The 16,714-nt window shown below is 41.6% G+C and overlaps 3 protein-coding genes across 8 annotated transcripts in view; all 3 read left to right on the top strand.

The window, feature by feature from the left end:
* The first annotated feature begins 527 nt into the window (after positions 1-527).
* On the top strand, positions 528-10,191 carry ptdss1a (phosphatidylserine synthase 1a). The gene is made up of 13 exons (XM_003454445.5): positions 528-1,140; positions 1,652-1,743; positions 2,046-2,090; positions 2,174-2,298; positions 2,418-2,576; positions 2,836-2,987; positions 3,212-3,353; positions 6,041-6,153; positions 6,260-6,325; positions 6,724-6,823; positions 6,994-7,062; positions 8,363-8,429; positions 8,635-10,191. Exons 1-13 carry the CDS (start codon positions 959-961, stop codon positions 8,727-8,729), a joined length of 1,407 nt encoding a protein of 468 aa, XP_003454493.1. The 5' UTR covers positions 528-958; the 3' UTR covers positions 8,730-10,191.
* Positions 10,192-10,734: 543 nt separating this feature from the next.
* Positions 10,735-13,008, top strand: LOC100709276 (E3 ubiquitin-protein ligase NHLRC1). The gene has a single exon (XM_005472425.4). It carries the CDS (start codon positions 10,906-10,908, stop codon positions 12,142-12,144), a length of 1,239 nt encoding a protein of 412 aa, XP_005472482.1. The 5' UTR covers positions 10,735-10,905; the 3' UTR covers positions 12,145-13,008.
* Positions 13,009-13,277: 269 nt separating this feature from the next.
* Positions 13,278-16,714, top strand: part of kif13a (kinesin family member 13A) — a 38,992-nt gene continuing 35,555 nt past the window's right edge. For all 6 annotated transcript variants that reach the window (XM_013276994.3, XM_013276993.3, XM_013276996.3 and 3 more), the window contains exons 1-2: positions 13,278-13,631; positions 13,858-13,948. In XM_013276994.3, coding sequence (XP_013132448.1) covers positions 13,577-13,631; positions 13,858-13,948 — 146 coding nt within the window. In that variant the 5' untranslated portion in view covers positions 13,278-13,576. The remainder of the gene's footprint in view (positions 13,632-13,857; positions 13,949-16,714) is intronic.

Genomic DNA, 16,714 nt, shown 5'->3' with positions numbered 1-16,714 from the left:
CATGACCTCCACTTAAGGAGGTCATGCTGTGACATGACAGAGGAAGAAGCTAGGGAAAGGTTGGGATGGCGGCAGATGATGACCCTTAAAGGTAGCAGCCGAAGGAAAGAGATTGTTATACGATTAATTTAGCCGCTGCAGTATATAAAATTTGCATAATTATGTCTAAACTGCTCATCTTCCATAAAGTAAATAAAAACATATCCTAGTATCTGATGATTTACTTTAATACTTTAAGCACTTTTTGCACATCACATTTAAATATGTTTACTTAAGTAAAATGTGAAAAGTAGGAGTTTTAAGTGCGAGTACTTCTTTTACCTCTGATGAAAGGCTGTATAAAGGATGCCTCTGACCCCTGCAGGGAGCGGAGAGCTTTCTTTGCCGTGGCATGTGAAACCATGAGAGGCCACAGGGGGGAGACAAGCACGCACCAACTTAAGCCTTTAAGCAAGTGACGCATCCAATTCAGAGAAAACACTCAGGAAACGCGTTCATTTTACATGCAAACGGATGTCCGCCTTTAATTTGTGCAAGCCGCCAAAACCTATGCATAACTTTTAAGTGTTTTTGTGTAGTCACATAATTAACTGAGAGATTTTTGAAGTCAAGAACGTGCGCAGTCACTCAAGCCATAAAATCCTTGCCTGGAAGCCATGCTAAAAACAATCAGCACACGAGCACGTGAACTCTTCCGCCTCGAGACACTCCCAGCAAGCATGTAAACCAATCAACATCAGAAGTGAACAGTTTGACTCTTAACAGTCTTCCCTCTTCTCTAACTCTGCCGCTTGCTTTGCATGCTGCCCCGTTAGTTATGTAACTATTTCCACTGTATCTGGTGTGTTTTTGTTTTTGCTGGTGCTCGTCACTGGTCGAGGTGGTTCACTTTCTCATGCTGCCGTGAGGAGCTGCTGCTGTTGCTGCTGCTGCTCTCCTGCCTGCCTCTGTACCAGCTATGGCGGCCGTGTATAGCGGATCCCATACCTTAAGCAAGAATGATGTGAATTACAGGATGCATTTCCGAATGATAAACGAGCAGCAGGTCGAAGATATCACAATCGATTTTTTCTACAAGCCGCACACGATAACGCTGCTGACATGCACCGTGCTCAGTTTGATGTACTTCGCGTTCACAAGGTGAGTCGCTCACAGCTAGCGCTCGCTAATGGGTTAGCTTAGCTGTGCTAGCAGGAGCAGTGATGCTCAGAGAGCGCCAGGTACAGTAGGAGGCTAGCTAACTATAGCGTTAGCTTTTCGCACTTACAGTACCTGGGACTGGGTCACATTCTTAATCTGTGAGGTAATTAGACTTTAACCTCTTCAGATAGTAATAATCCATTAGTTATATAATGGCACCATATAGGGGACTCTGTTTCCTGTGTTGGCATTAGCTACAACAGTGTAACTAGCAAGGGCATGACTCGTAATGTTAGATTTAAAGTTTTTGTTTGCTTTATAGGATCTGTTTAGAAGCTTAAAGCTATTTAAAGAGCATTCACATCACTTTAGTTTTAAGTAGGATGTTAACCATACTTGGTATACCATACCATACTTGTTAACCATGTGCCTTTTAACTTAACCTCAGTATCACTGCTTATGTTAACTGTCACTGAGATTTCAATTTTCTGTTTCCCCTCCCTGTCTGCAGAGATGATGGAAACCCTGACAATAATCTTTGGGTGGGGCTCATTCTGGTCATCTCCTTCTTCCTTATCATCAGTGTTTTGGCATTTCCTAATGGTAAGACAGCACAATATTATTTCTGTAAAGCTCAGTCAAGTGTGTTTGCATAAAGGGCCTTAATTACAGTGGGTTAGAAGGAGCTTCACACACACTTGTGTTTTATAGAACTGTAAATAACACCCTGCTTCTCACAAGAAGATCCGTAGCAAGAAAGAAAGAGGAACTTCAGAAAGGACCTTACCATTAGTGGAATAAAATGAACTGCTACCTACATGGCCCTTTTTTACTCTGTCTGAGAAATCAAGAGAACTTTGTTACTACATGTCTTTCATGCAGCATCTTAATATACCTTTCTTTAGGTCCATTCACCAGACCACACCCAGCAATATGGCGAATAGTCTTTGGTGAGTATTTTTTTTTTACACAAACTATCTTTATTCAGATCTTAGGTTTTCCTCTACTAACACTGTGTCCTTCTGCTGCCAAGGTCTGAGTGTCCTCTACTTCCTGTTCCTGGTTTTCATCATTTTCCTCAACTGGCAGCAGGTGAAGCAGTTGATGTATTGGCTGGATCCAAACCTGCGCTATGCCAAAAGAGAGGCAGACATAATGGTGAGCGATGGAGGCTTCCAGCAAAAATCATTTTCCTGTTGATTTACATGCTCTACTTGCGGCACTATCCGAGGGATTATTAATCATTTTAATGAGTCTGCATGCACTTCTGCCTGCAGGAATACGCTGTGAACTGCCATGTCATCACCTGGGAGAGAATCCTGAGCCATTTTGACATTTTTGCATTCAGCCATTTCTGGGGCTGGGGTATGAAGGCACTTCTCATTCGAAGTTATGGACTGTGCTGGACCATCAGTATTACGTGGGAACTTACTGAGGTAGAGACGCACACAGCAGATTAGGTTGCCATCACAAGCTGTCACTTTCTCTCTGCCTGCTGGCCTCTCTTTCTCTGTTTCTCTTGATAACGGTGAAGTTTTCAGGTCACCTAAGCTGGTGATGTCAGTGGTTTATCCTGTGGAAAATTGTGGGGTTTGACCATTCTGTATAATTTTACATATTCCTACAAAATATTGCAGGCTACATGCATGTAGTGTGTTCACTATTCTGTTAAATGTTGTTCCTCTGTGTCCATAGCTATTCTTCATGCACCTGCTGCCTAACTTTGCTGAATGCTGGTGGGACCAAGTCATTCTCGATATTCTGCTGTGTAATGGAGGGGGAATCTGGCTTGGCATGACTGTCTGTCGCTTTTTGGAGATGAGGACCTACCACTGGGCCAGTATTAAGTATGTCTATACTTTGATCCACTTTTGCACCGAGTTATGTTGTAGATGAGATGCATAAATTGTTGTTTTGAAAGTAACCCCACATCTTCATCAAGGGGGATTGGTTTGAAAAATTCATGTGATGGTATTGCTTTCATGTGGCTTTGTCTGCTAACACTAACATAATACTTATTGAAAATCTATCTGCATGCCTTTGAAACCCTCCTGCTATGCTTCCCAACCAGGGACATCCACACCACCACAGGGAAGATCAAACGAGCCGTGTTGCAGTTCACCCCTGCAAGCTGGACCTATGTACGCTGGCTTGACCCAAAGTCTTCTCTGCAGCGAGTGACAGGCGTCTACCTGTTCATGATCATTTGGCAGGTGGGTCCGTGAGAAATCTGCTTTTGCCGTGTCATGGTGACTTAGTGCTGACTAGTCAGAGATCATCCTGTGTGCTCTGCGTTCTAAGTCCTGGCTAATCTAATTGGCTGCAATCTAAAACCTGTCCCACACGTACCCACATAATGCTCAAGTGTCCTGCTGGCTGCATATTAACAGCTTATCCCATGAGAATGAGACGGGCTGAACTACTTGGGAGCATTTTATGAAAATGAGAAAACGATGGAGAATTTTAGTTAGCTTCATTGCTCTCCACTGGAGGGTCGAGTATAGCTGCCAAATTTTCTAGCCACAGGCTGCCAGGGTGATGAAAGCTAAAGGCTGGTGTTCCTCCACTTTTTGTGTTTGGTGATGAAACGGCACCATCCTCCACTTTCCCTCTCTCAGTCAGTTGAGAACTCTCTTCAGGCCTTAAATAGTAATTAGCAATCTTTTAGAATTAGTTGAAGAGCTTGGGCACGGCACAGCTGTACTCCACATGGTGACAGTTGAGCTGCTCTTCACTAAATTCAACCACACAGGCTCCTGGCTAAATGAGTGAAAAAACATTGCTGTGGGTCCTCCGCCTCATTATCTGCCAATGCGGGCTTTTACAAAGGCGCCCTCTAAATGCACTGCTGTGACTGTTGCCAAAGTCTTAATCCAAGTGTGACTTGCATTGGGAGAGAATTTTTTATGGTGTCCTTAATTCAACCCAAAATTAGTTCTGTAAATGTTACATTTTTCTGAAATGAATAAGCAGTGCAGTTGTTATAAATATTCTCCAACCAGCGTGACCAGATTCCTGTTTTGATGTGGGACTGTGCAGCGTTTTTATTACTTGTCCCACATCTTGAGATAGTGTCCCACATTTTGGCTACTTCTGCAGGACATGCACTTTTCCATTGTCTGTTTTTTACCCCGTGGATACAAAGGGAAGGCTTTTTATTATATTAGAGTTTTTCTGTTTGTTTGTTTGTTTGTTTTTTGCTAAAAAAAAATGTTTTTCAGTTTTGTGTGGGTGGTTTAATACAAAGTGAAGTGAGGCAATATATGAGTATTTTTGGATTAAAAAATAGCCAAAATTGGCATACTTTTTTTAGCCATATCTAAAAATCTATGGATACATACAGCCTGAAATTCAAAAAAGATGTTAGCACACAGAAGAGCAGCTGATGTAACAGAAAAATAAAATTGAAGGCGTTCAGATTACCTCTCAGTACTGTTGCTGTTTTCCCACTTTATTCCCCACACAGTGTTGCCTCACATTTAGTTTGTTGGGATGTGGTCCTCCTACCTCCAACAAAAAACCGTGGATGATATTGTTTGTCTGAATAATTACCTGAACAATGATAAAATAAACAGTGATCAGGTTAATACAGGTTACTATATTTTTCCTGCACGGTTGTTTTAAAGGCTGAAGGTGAACCCATTCAGCCTGTTGGGGTGACAGTATACTCTGCCATTAATTAACCTGTAATTAAGTCGCTAAAACTTAACAACAGTACATATCTGATCTATGAACAAATGCAGCATACATTTAATTAATACAAATTTTAATTATGTGCATATTATAATGTGACATACACATGTGTGAGAAATGTTAGGTCCTTAAAAAATCTTGTTGAACAACAAGTGAACCTCATGAGAGTAAATGTAGTTTGATGACACTGGACAGACTGCAGAGGCCTAAAGGCCTAATTGCAGTGGATTTAATTAACATATATCAGCAACATTTCTGTATTCACAGCCAAGTCCTTCTCATATTATCTGCTTGATTTTAAAAATGCTAAAATATGATGGGAAAAGTTTTCCTGGCTGCCTTTGCCTCCTTTAAATTATATTTTATAATAAAGTGTGTTAATATTAAAAAGGGTAATGCAGTTCTGCTTATAACTAGTAGTACATGCTAATATATCTTTTTGTCTTGAGACCACATTTGCCTTCAGATGTGCCTTAATCATTCATGGTATAGATTCAAAAAGGTGCTGAAACATGCCTGAGATTTAGGTCCATATCAACATGACTGCATCACACAGTTGATGCAGATTTATCAGCTGCACATTCATGATGTGAATCTTACATTAACCACATCCCAAAGGCGCTCTCTTGGATTGAGATCTGGTGACGGTGGAGGCACAGGTACACACTGAGTGAAGGAGTGAACTCATTTTCATGTTCAACAAACCAGTTTGTGAAGTTTATCTGAGGTGTGCTACATGGTGAGTTATCTTGTGTCAATATTCCCCACACCATTACATCACCAGCAACCTGAGCTGTTGATATAAGAGAGATTGGATCCATGCTTTCATGTCAAACAGTGTAATGTCACTTCAGAAATGGCAATGTTTTCCAAATTTCTGTTTTGCAAGTTTGATGACCTCATGCAAATTGTAGCCTCAGTTTCCTATGCTTAGCTGTTAGGAGTGTCACCCGGTGTGTGCAGTAGCACATCTGCTTTAAGGTTCCATCTAACTCCATACTTGCGTTATGGACCAGTGAAACAGGTGTACCTAACAAAGCGTCCGGTTAGAGTATATAAAAGGGTTTTGTGAGTTTAAGTTTAAAGTTTCAGTATGTTAAAATTAATAGAAATGTCCTACTGTCTGAATAATTATAAACAATCCTATACTTGCTTTTGTTTTTTTACCACAGTCCTTTTTATCATCTGTTCTTTCTTTTTCTCACAGCTTACTGAGTTGAACACATTCTTCCTTAAGCACATTTTCGTCTTTCCTGCAAGCCATGCTCTTAGCTGGTGTCGAATCCTGTTCATCGGTATCATCACAGCTCCAACAGTAAGGTATATCATTTCATGCATTTACCCTCATTATGTGGCAGACGGGTAAAAGGAAACATGAGACACAGACTAGAACTTCAAGTGAAATTTGCTTTGTTTTTTCCTTTAGGCAGTATTATGCGTACCTAACAGACACACAGTGCAAGAGAGTTGGGACCCAGTGTTGGGTATTTGGGTAAGTAACCCGATTTTAAAAACTGACCTGCTGAACATCTTGTATTCCTATGAAAACTTAGTGCTGTGTACACGTAGCCCAGGGCAGTGACAGCAGCTCAAGGAGGAGATGTTACCTGAGCTACCAGAGATTATAAACAGTTGTATTCATGCAGGCATTTCACTGCCTCACTCGAGGACTAAGCTGTCAAACAGCTGACCTACATCAGGAATATTTTTATCCAAAAAAGTTCAAATGTGTAGGTCAGTGACCCAAGCTGTGCTCTCAGATAAAAGCCCAAAACTACTGACATGTTTGATTTGGATGGTATTTTTGGTTTGGATTTCTCTTCTTTTTGCTGCCAGTGAGTTAAAATACTGAACTACATGTTTGTTTTGCCCCCTCCTTCTCATTCACAGGGCAATAGCCTTTCTGGAGGCTTTGGCATGCATTAAGTTTGGACAGGACTTGTTCTCAAAAACACAGATCCTCTATGTGATCCTCTGGCTTTTGTGTTTGGTAAGAAAGTCCATTGTGCACTGAAATATGTGTAATTTTTTCTATGCATATGTCTTTATTGTTTAATATGAATATTCTAACATACAAATAAAATATAATTGTGTAAGTTATTTTTTACACATTTTCCATGAATCATTTTACAGTTTATGTTGCCTTCATTCTGTTTTTAGGCCTTCATTACATTCCTGTGCCTGTATGGAATGGTATGGTACGCAGAAACATATGGTCCAAGGGAAAAGGTATGTTTATTGCTTTAGCTTTCATCAGTTTTTCCATTTAACTGCTCTACTGTGGACCTTAAAGCATTTACAAAGAATTTAAGGCCTCACTCACGCAGGCCTACAGACCAGTCGACAATCCCCTGGCAGCCTCTGGAAACTAGTGTAGTCCCTGCACCAAAAACGTACCCAGACTAACTATTCACGGAGCAGTAGTGAAACTTAAAGTGCAATACAACCAGAAACTGAGAACATTCCTCTTCGAACTGAAAGCTGTGCCTTACCACTGCAACCAAAACATTTCAAATGGGACAACTTTTACTTTGAAGGTGTCACACTTTCAGAGTAAAAGTATCCCTGCTCAGCTGGTAGCTAGTAAGTGTTAAGAGGCTATTGGTGCAGCGCCGTATACGACCATTTTCACCCAGCGACCACTAGCAACCACTTGCCAACCGGAACCAGAAAATATAGTTTCCTTAGTGACCTCTGGTTGCCAGGAGTCTGAAGTGTTTTTCCCTTCTGTTGAGGACAGGAATGATAGGAATTAGGAAAAACAAGGTGAATATCCATAAAACCACTTAACACATGAGCAAATTGGAGTTAATTTCAATCCCAACTCGTTTCTTTATTCTCAGCCTATCTAACAAATACAAAAAACGGATTAGTTAGTTATTTAAAAGGTAATTGTGAGATAATGTTCCTGGAGGTCAAGCTCATGGTGCGCCATTGTGGCAGTTCACACTGTTTGGTTGGCGTCCCGCACTTCAGAAGCCAAGAAAATCCATACCCCACACCCACAGTCATTAACAATATAAAAAAGGATTCAAGTTGAACTTTACTCAGATAAAGACCAGCGCCAGGCAACGCTTGGTGGTTAATATTTTTACACCTGGTTGCCTGTGCCCCACAGTTTGAGAGCTACTGCTCTAGTGATTAAACCAAAACCGGATTATAAAGCCATCATTACTGCTAACATTATTATCCCATCGCGTGATTTCTATAGCAGTGTCACACTTCAGTGCCTTTCTGTAAACTCTTGTTACGTCTAAATAAAGCTACAACAAACTGAGATCTGTGCCTGAATGGCAAAAGGCCAAATGTTCTGTGGTGAAGCCAACCATGCTCTGTAGCTAAATAATCATCTACTCTCAAAGATCATTAGTAAATTTTAACATTCAAGGTTTTCCTTGTAGGGGTTGTTATTGGCTTGTTTACAGAGAAAGCTGTACGGGGTCAGTTAGCCGTGATGCATGCACAGTATGGTCCCTGTTCAGTTGCAGGTATGTGTGTGTCATGTGTCTTAAACCTTTTCTCCCCTCAGAGCCTCTCAGAATGTGAAGACAGTAATTTCGCAGAGTTTGCTGACCATGTGTCTGAGGGATTTAAAGGTACACTGACTTCACTGTAATTCACCCAGCACGCCACATTTAAAAAAAATGCACACCACTATTCAGTTGCTGTCTTGTAAAGGGGTGACCTCTAGTGTTTATTATAGTGCTTTACTCATGCATACTCACACATGTATGAGAAAAAACACAGTGCAGTTCCGTCTCTTTATGGGTTCATTTGAAATGAGTGATCTTCATGTTTCAGGAGAAACTGATGTAGACGGCGACAGCCCTAAAGCCAGACAGAGAAAGAAGGACACAGGAAAGACCAAATCCATCAACGGCCTCGACAGCCAGTAGGAGTTGGAGGCGGAGGCTGTTGGGTAACTCCTGTAACCCGAAGTGTGAAAGATTACAGATGGAGAAGAGGGTAAAGCTACGACCGCTTCCTGATGTGACCGAAGCCTAGAAAGCCACCCACCTACAGTAGATGGAGTGCAGACAGCAGAAGTGGAAAAACAGGTCCATGCAGTGTTATTAGGAGTGCACAGTGGCTCATTCTACAGAGATACACACGTTGGTGTGTGCTGTAGTCATAAAAGCTCCTAAACCACTGATCACTTTTTTTTTGTGTGTTTGCTTTTTGGATGAAAGAGTGGGAGAATTTTATTTTGTGCGAGTGTGTGAGAGAAAGGTGTGGCAACAAAAACTGCCATTTCTAAATATAATTGCATGATCATTGTAGCTAGTGAGCTATAATTCACAGTTATCCTATGAAATAGTATCATTGAAGGCTAATGTACAATTGACTGGTTTATACCAACTCTGGTATCAAACCCATTTCAATGTTAAAAGCCATTATGTAGAATTTATCACTTAGTGGAGCGTCTATGTTTATAGCACAAAAGAAGCTAAAGCCTTTTTATATAAATGTCTGTCACTGATGATCTATTTACATCATAGATGTTCACTATTTTACGTTTTTTTAACTTGAATGTGGGCAGGAGTTCAATACCAGACAGCTTTAGCGTGGTAGGATCACCGGCTTTGGTCTGCGTTTGGCCTGTAATGAAGCAAAGCACACAGTTTAAGCACTTTGCAGAAAGTTTATTGAAAATACTGTACATTATGTAATGTTCGAGTATTTTGTGAATCATTGTGACCTTGAGTGATTTTACTCTCCTTGTCCTCCTGTGGCTGCTAATTTTTTTCTTTTCTTTTGTTTTTACTAATAAGAGAACGTAATTATTCAAATTACTGCATGTATTGTCAGGTTTTTCTGTCTGTGTCTGGTTTGGCCTTCTTGTTGCGTATATTGCATTTGCATGGCTGACTCCAATCAAATCAAGTGTTGTAGTAGGAAACCGTTATAAGAGTCTTTGTATTACACCACACAGCAGGATGCCAGTATTGTTATGTACACCTTTTTCACTGTCGTGGTAACATTTTAATTCACCCCTTGTGCCTGTTTGCATGTTTGTTTTGTTTTTTTAATTCCTATCTTCTTTCAGTTTCTATTAAGACTGACTTGTTTTGTGTGTCTTTGATTCTTCTGGCCTTGAGTATTTTATTTGAAGGTTATATTTCCATTTCATGTGTCAGTATCATCTCAGTACAGATATACTATCCCTCATAATCCTTGACAATCCAGACACTGACCTCTCTGGAACAGACCTGGCTCCCGTGCTACATACAGTAGACACTAAATAGGACCTCGTCTGTGGATTTAGATGTCATTTGCCAAAAACAATTCTGCTGAAAACGACCTGTGCTGTTCTTTTCCACTGTGAAACGTATTAAAAGTGTTTTAATTTCCTCTTAATCTTGTTTGGTCATTTTTACTTGCTGTCACATTCCTACTAGCAGGAAGCCCCTCTATGTTTGCGTACTTAACAAGAGAAATTTTCAATGACATTGTTTGACCCCTGAGGAGTGTCCCGCTGCAGCAAAGGAGGGCTGGATTGGCTGATTCAAGCACGGCCCATAACAGATCAGATTTCACTCCGTCTGCACAGCATGAAACTCAGACTGAAATAGCTGCCCCATGCTGACCTACAGCAAGATGTATTTGAAGGTACGGTTGCTGTTCCTTCGGAAATAAACATCATGTAGTCTTAAACATGAGTAGTGGCAGAGCTTCCAGACACACTGTTGCACATTCAAGAGATTGTGCACTGAACTCTAGCCAAACATATTTCTTTCTTTCCTTTTTTTAAAAGTATTTAATATACAGGCTTTTTTCGTCACTGAATTTACTCTGCGATATCTGCAATTTGGGTTCTGTGTTCTGTGACTGTTTTCCAAAGGAGGGCAGCAGAGAGCCTTAGTTATGTGCAAAATACCACGTGACAGTTGAGGCCTAAAAGCCCAGGGCACCAGTGCTTACACAAAATTGTGCTTCATATGCCTCTCTTCACGATTCTCTATTTCACCACGTAAATTGGCACGTGTTCTATTTTGGTTTCCTGAATTTGCTGCTGCCTGCATCAGCTGACTGAACCATCCCACAGGGTTTAAAGAACAGGATATTTCAGTCATGGCCAAGAGTCTCCAACATCGTGGCTGCCTCAGTCCAGAGGGGATAATCAGAGAGATTCAGATCAACCTACTGGAGTGCAAAGTCTGCTTCGAGACGTTTAGCTCTCAGCAAAGGGAGCGCAGACCACAGAACCTTTCCTGTGGCCATGTACTCTGTCTGGAATGCATCACAGCTTTGTCCCACCCTCTCCTGAGGAAGCTGGAGTGCCCTTTCTGTCGACAGTTATGCAGTGTTGACAGCACCTCCCACTGCCAGGTTCTTAGTGACCTAAAGGATCTTCTGTTGTCTCAAAGTCCCTCACCGTCTGCTCCTTCGTGTAGAGCAAAAGCTGGTTTTATCTTTCCCACAGCTCTGACGTGCACAACTCTTCTCCTGCGTACTGCATTTGGTGGGTGGGGGACTCTTATCAACCCAACTGGAATAGCTGTTTTGGGGTCCTCAGGAACAATAGTTGTGGTCCATGATGGAGAGAAGAGAGTGGTAGTGTTCAATCTACAGGGAAAGAAGCTGCACAGCTTTGGGCAAAAAGGAGCAGCCAGTGGGGAGATCTGTTACCCAGTGGACGTGGCAGTGACCCCAGCTGGTCATGTGGTTGTGACTGATGCGGGTGATAAAGCTGTAAAAGTGTTCACGTCCAGGGGGAATCACGTGTTGACAATCAAAGATTCCTTCCAGATGCCCTGGGGCGTGGACACTGACAGCTGTGGACACATCCTGGTCTCTGATGTTGAGGCCGGCACCCTCTCCAAGGTGAGGGTGGACTATAGTAATGGCGTCATTCTAGAGCATCAAACAACCATTTCAGACCTTCAGTGCCCTAAAGCGGTGGCCTACTGTTGCGTGAATGGGAACACTGCAGTGACGGAGCATCTAACTGATGTCACCAATCCAACGGAGAGACACCAACACAGAAGGATCAGGGTGTTTACAAAAGAGTTCCACCTCCTTTACCAGACAGACACTTTCAGCCTGACCCTGCAGTCCACAGTGAGGCTCAGCTTCTCAGGTGTGGCGTTCGACAGAGATGGAGATTTAATTGTGATTGACTCAGACCAGGGGATGATTTGGAGCTTAGGGAAGCTCCAGAGTGGCCCAGTCCTTACTCCTCTTGTGGGAGACCATCTTGTTCGCCCCGTTGGATTAGCGCTACTGAACAACCTTCTCATCACACTGGACAGTGGCGACCATACAGTGAAGATTTATTCTCCCAAATCTGATGCTGGACCTGTGACATAGTTTATGTATGAACAATCCCAAAGTAGCTGTTCAAGTGAGACGAATTAAATAAAGTGAAGTGAAACGCAGCTTAGCACAGGATGAAGTGATGATAGGTTGTATTACATTTTTTTGTTTGAGTTGCCTTCTGTGACTAGTTTTGAAAATACAAGTTTTACTTTAGATAGAGAGTAAAATGTCATTGTGTTACTTTGAAAGTGTCAAAATGAAAAAAAAAAAAGGTTGTATATGGTGAAACCATTTTCAGCAGGACGTCAGGAATGAAATTATGTCTGTTATTGTGTTAATATTGTAGCAGTTGTTGAAAATGATGTTGTATTATTTAATGACGGTGTAATATAGCAATGTGATGATTCTCAGTCTCTGAACTGATCCAAGGCTTTTGAAAAATGAGGCCAAATGAAACTATCTGAGAAAAAAAGGTCCAGCTGCTAACAGCAGACGGTGAGGACATACATAGATGAAGGTGTTGTAGGATTACAAGTAACCAAGTTTAAACGTTATATGCCACAACGACAGATTATATGTTTACTTTTTCCCCTGGATAACAGAACACTTTTTAAATTAGATTATATCACATGTGTTAAAACACAACTTACAGATTTACGCAAATATATATATTAAAAAATAGCTTTTTAATGCAAAATTTTAAGGTGATGGACAAATGGTAAAACTTAAACTTAAAAAAAAAGTAAAAAAAAAAAAGTCCAACATAAATGCTATTGTAAGGGTTAAATTTGGCAGCTTAGGGATATAAGAGTGAAAAACAGACATTATTTTTAGGCTTTACGTCAACAGAAGTGAGGTGGTGGGTCAAAAAATGATTCTGCTAAATATTATAATAAAGTTATATAAACTGTAAAATTTTTAACCCCTTTTCTTGCTTACCAAAAATGCAAATAATTAAACAATTCAGTGTGTATGTGTGTGTGTGAGAGAACTAAGCGCCAATAAGTCATAGTCAAAAATCATGTGATAACAACTGTTTAAAGCTGACTCCAAGCTCCGCACTGCCTCTCAATGCTCACTGATGCATGTGAACTAACTTGTCACACACGCTCACATTTCTCGTTCATTGGTTTCCCCCAATGCGCCGATGCGCCGGCGGGGTGCGTAAATCCTTTCCCCCTCTTTGGCACAGCCTCTCCAGTCTGCCAGAGGATAGCAGTCGTGCTCCCAGTGGAAGATGGCGGTGGGGATGCTGTCTGGGGCTGGAGCTGAGTGCTGGATTTGCACAAGAAGCGAACCCGGATGGATACTAAGACAAAAATGAACGCTTTCCCATCACTTCTCATCGAGGATTGGACTCTTTTGGGATTGTTTAGCTAGATTCTTTTGCCCTTTTTTCTGGCAAAAAGCCGGGCTTTCTTGTCGGAGACTCTGCGTTGATAGCTGGGCGAATAGACAGGGTGGGAGTGAAAAGTGGACGAAAATGTCGGATACAAAGGTAAAAGTTGCAGTGAGAGTTCGGCCCATGAACCGCAGGGGTAAGTGTTATAACGACGATTTCTGCTTGCAGACTACTTTTCTGTCTCCTTGGCTTCGTGCCACATTACCATAAACTTTTGGTTTCTTCGCCATTGCTGCTTTCAGTTTGAGTTGTGAGCCTGAAGTCAGACTTGAGAATAGTTTAACGAAGGCCAAAGTAACTCCGATTTTATTCTTCACACCCCCGCATTCTGCTTCACTTTCCAAACAAACTTTTCTCTGCAGAAATTGAACTGAATACAAAATGTGTCGTGGACATGGAGGACAACCAAACTGTTCTGCACCCACCGCCCTCCAATGCAAAAGGAGAGAACAGGTAAACAAAACTCACATACTGTCAAGAGTTTAAATGAATATTTGTGCACTAAGTTATTTAGAGAACTATTGTGCAGTGGCCATCTTTTGCGTTAGGGCGCCTTAAGATTTTGCTGTACTCATGGGTGTTTTGGAAATGTCTGTAACCCACCCTGGTTGTAATATGGTAACAAAAGCATTCAAAATGAGCAAATAACTGTACACACAGTGACCTCCTGCAGCAATGTCTGAAAATACACTAAAGCAAGAGCACTTATACACATGACAAACCTTTATCTTTAATTCCAAGGAGAATTTAGTCAAATAAAATGTGTGCAAATGCAACGCTGCTGCTGCAGCAGAGGACATGGTGTCTGTCACCCACCTGCTTGCAATATGATATTATGTTATGTAATTCATGTGAACTTTCCAAGAGTAATCATCTCAGCATAATAACACTACCTTGGTATTTTGCATGGCTGATTTGGGGTTTTCAAAGCCACGAGAGGAGGTTGAGCCTCTTTGATATGAAGACATGTACAAGGCTGAGCAGATAAATGTCTGGCCTCGGGGTGCCACTGTAAATCTCCAAAGTCAGAGGTAATTTGTCATGTTGCGTTCAAAGACATGTTGGATCACACTGATGGTTTTTAAAGACACAACGGGCTGCAGACTTTATCTAAGAGTAAAGAAAAGCTTCTAAGAAAGCTAAGCATCCTTAAACATTTCACACTCTCCGTGCACTCTGAAGGTCATTAAAACTTTGTGCTGTGTCCTGACATGATTTCATACTGTACTGAGGACAAGTCTGAAGCCACACGGAATATAGGCCAACGATGAGTGTATGCTCGTAAATTTCATGCCTGTTAGCAATAGTCAGAGATGTAATATTTCCTCCCATCATGGCTGGAGGATTTTCTGCTGTTTTTTTGGGGGGGTTTTGCGCTTGGTTTGCTTTCTCTCTTGTCACACATGGTTAGACAGCTGACCTGATTACCAACAGGCGCAAATAAAGCTAAAAGGATGCTCAGTCTGAACACAATCCAAGGTTCTTTGTTGCCCCCCTCAACCCACACACAGCATATTTATAATTTGTGTAATGTCCTTACTGATTAGTTAAAGTGAACAAACAAGTCTTCGAGCCACAGTGTGACTGCTGAAAATGAAGTCATAGGAGGCAACTGCCTCCAGTCAAGGCTTTTCTCATGGCCTGCACCCAGCCCTGTTAAAGTTTACAAGTAACTCGCAGTCAGCGTTAAACAGCGTTAAGCTCACTCGCCCAGCAGCTCGAGTACACGCACATTAACCTGTACTTAAGGCAATTATCACAACAGAAATTACCATACAATGGCTGCTTTCCAGACAGTTAAACAAATCCCGCTCACAGCTAACACATGTGGAACGGGAGAGCTGAACAAAAAGCTGCTGTGAGCGAGCGGCCAGAGGAGCGACAGTAACCGAGATGCAGATACGTGCATTATATTCGTCTCCGAGTCTGGATGTTTCCACTCCTCCCAGTTGCCATGTTGATGGGTGAGACACAAACACATTTCACATTTTCATCCAGCGTGAGTTTCCATATCTGATTTTGATGCTGTATCAGTCGTACAGAGATTCCTTTCATGGATGCTCAGTTAAATGTTTTCAGCTTCCCCTGGATTCACCTTATTAGATCCTGAGAGGGTTTGTTGTCTAGCTGCACATCAGCCACGACCTTCGGTGCTCTGACTCGCTTTGGTTTTATTATGTCTCATCGCTATTCTATAGTGCAGTCCAGGCATATAATTACTTGTTAACATTTCAGTACTAGTGCTGTGTGTGTGTTTTGGGTCTCTGTGCTTAGGCTGCCACGGTTTTCCCAAACCATATAATTTTCCCCTTTTGCTGCTTGTGGAGCCACAAAAGAGGATACCCTGATCGCTAAGACTTTGCCTTGTTTTGAAGACACCTGTTCCTGTGTGTTGGGAATGTGTCAGATTGAGTGGGTATTAGCATACCAAATATGGCTGTAGGACCAAGATCCTGGGAACTTTTTCTCTCTCGTGGGAACGATGAGGCACAGCCCTAGAAAGGGATAAGCAGTAACAGATATTTTTAATGTAGACACGTCTTAATTTAATAGGTATTTTGTTTATTTCTTTGGCTGTATATTTTGAAATTCAGGATTTATAAATGGAAAAAGATGACAACATTTGGATCTCAGTGAGACTCTTTTTGCCTCAGCGGTTTTGCTCAGTGCCTAAAATTTTTAAATATTGCTTCAGTCTGATGAAATACAGAAATGATGTCTTTTTGGGAGGAGGAATCGAGTGAATGAGTTTATCAGGTTGGACAACACCTCTAAAAACGTGACTCATGTAAAGAATTTAAAGAAAGGATTTCGTTTGAAGCCTCTCCACCACAGAACGTTATGGCTACACTCGTGACTCCCACCCCACTCTCCTGTTTCCCTGAGAAATGAAGAGTAAGCTCAGTGGTTTGCAAATGAAACGTGGGCTATGACTTCAGGGCTAGAGGTTAAATTTCCTAAGGTTCGTCTTTCGTCTGCTTGCTAAGCTGGCACAAATGGCATATTTGAAACAGGAATCTGGGAAAGGTTTAGTTTTCGTGTGACAGTCTGTCACAATCAGGGTGGGGGTGGACAGGCGGAGAAATACCTGAGGCTGCTGTCTGCACAGGGGATGAGTGCCTGAGCAATATGACCAAAAAAACTCCCTTCCAGTCACACAATAGAGCCATATTACATCTATCAAGTCCCAGCATGTCCGTCAACGTGCAACAACTCAAT

This window comes from Oreochromis niloticus, linkage group LG11, assembly GCF_001858045.2.
Source record: "Oreochromis niloticus isolate F11D_XX linkage group LG11, O_niloticus_UMD_NMBU, whole genome shotgun sequence".
Classification (NCBI taxonomy): domain Eukaryota; kingdom Metazoa; phylum Chordata; class Actinopteri; order Cichliformes; family Cichlidae; genus Oreochromis; species Oreochromis niloticus.
Note: the sequence above shows the minus strand (reverse complement) of the source record. Positions and strands in the feature narration are given on the sequence as shown.

Coding starts and splice junctions, on each gene's coding strand:
- ptdss1a (XM_003454445.5), top strand. CDS start 959: ATGGCGGCCGTGTATAGCGGATCCCATACCTTAAGCAAGAATGATGTG. Junction 1,744..2,045: donor TGTTTTGGCATTTCCTAATG/GTAAGACAGCAC, acceptor ACCTTTCTTTAG/GTCCATTCACCAGACCACAC. Junction 8,430..8,634: donor TGTGTCTGAGGGATTTAAAG/GTACACTGACTT, acceptor TTCATGTTTCAG/GAGAAACTGATGTAGACGGC.
- LOC100709276 (XM_005472425.4), top strand. CDS start 10,906: ATGGCCAAGAGTCTCCAACATCGTGGCTGCCTCAGTCCAGAGGGGATA.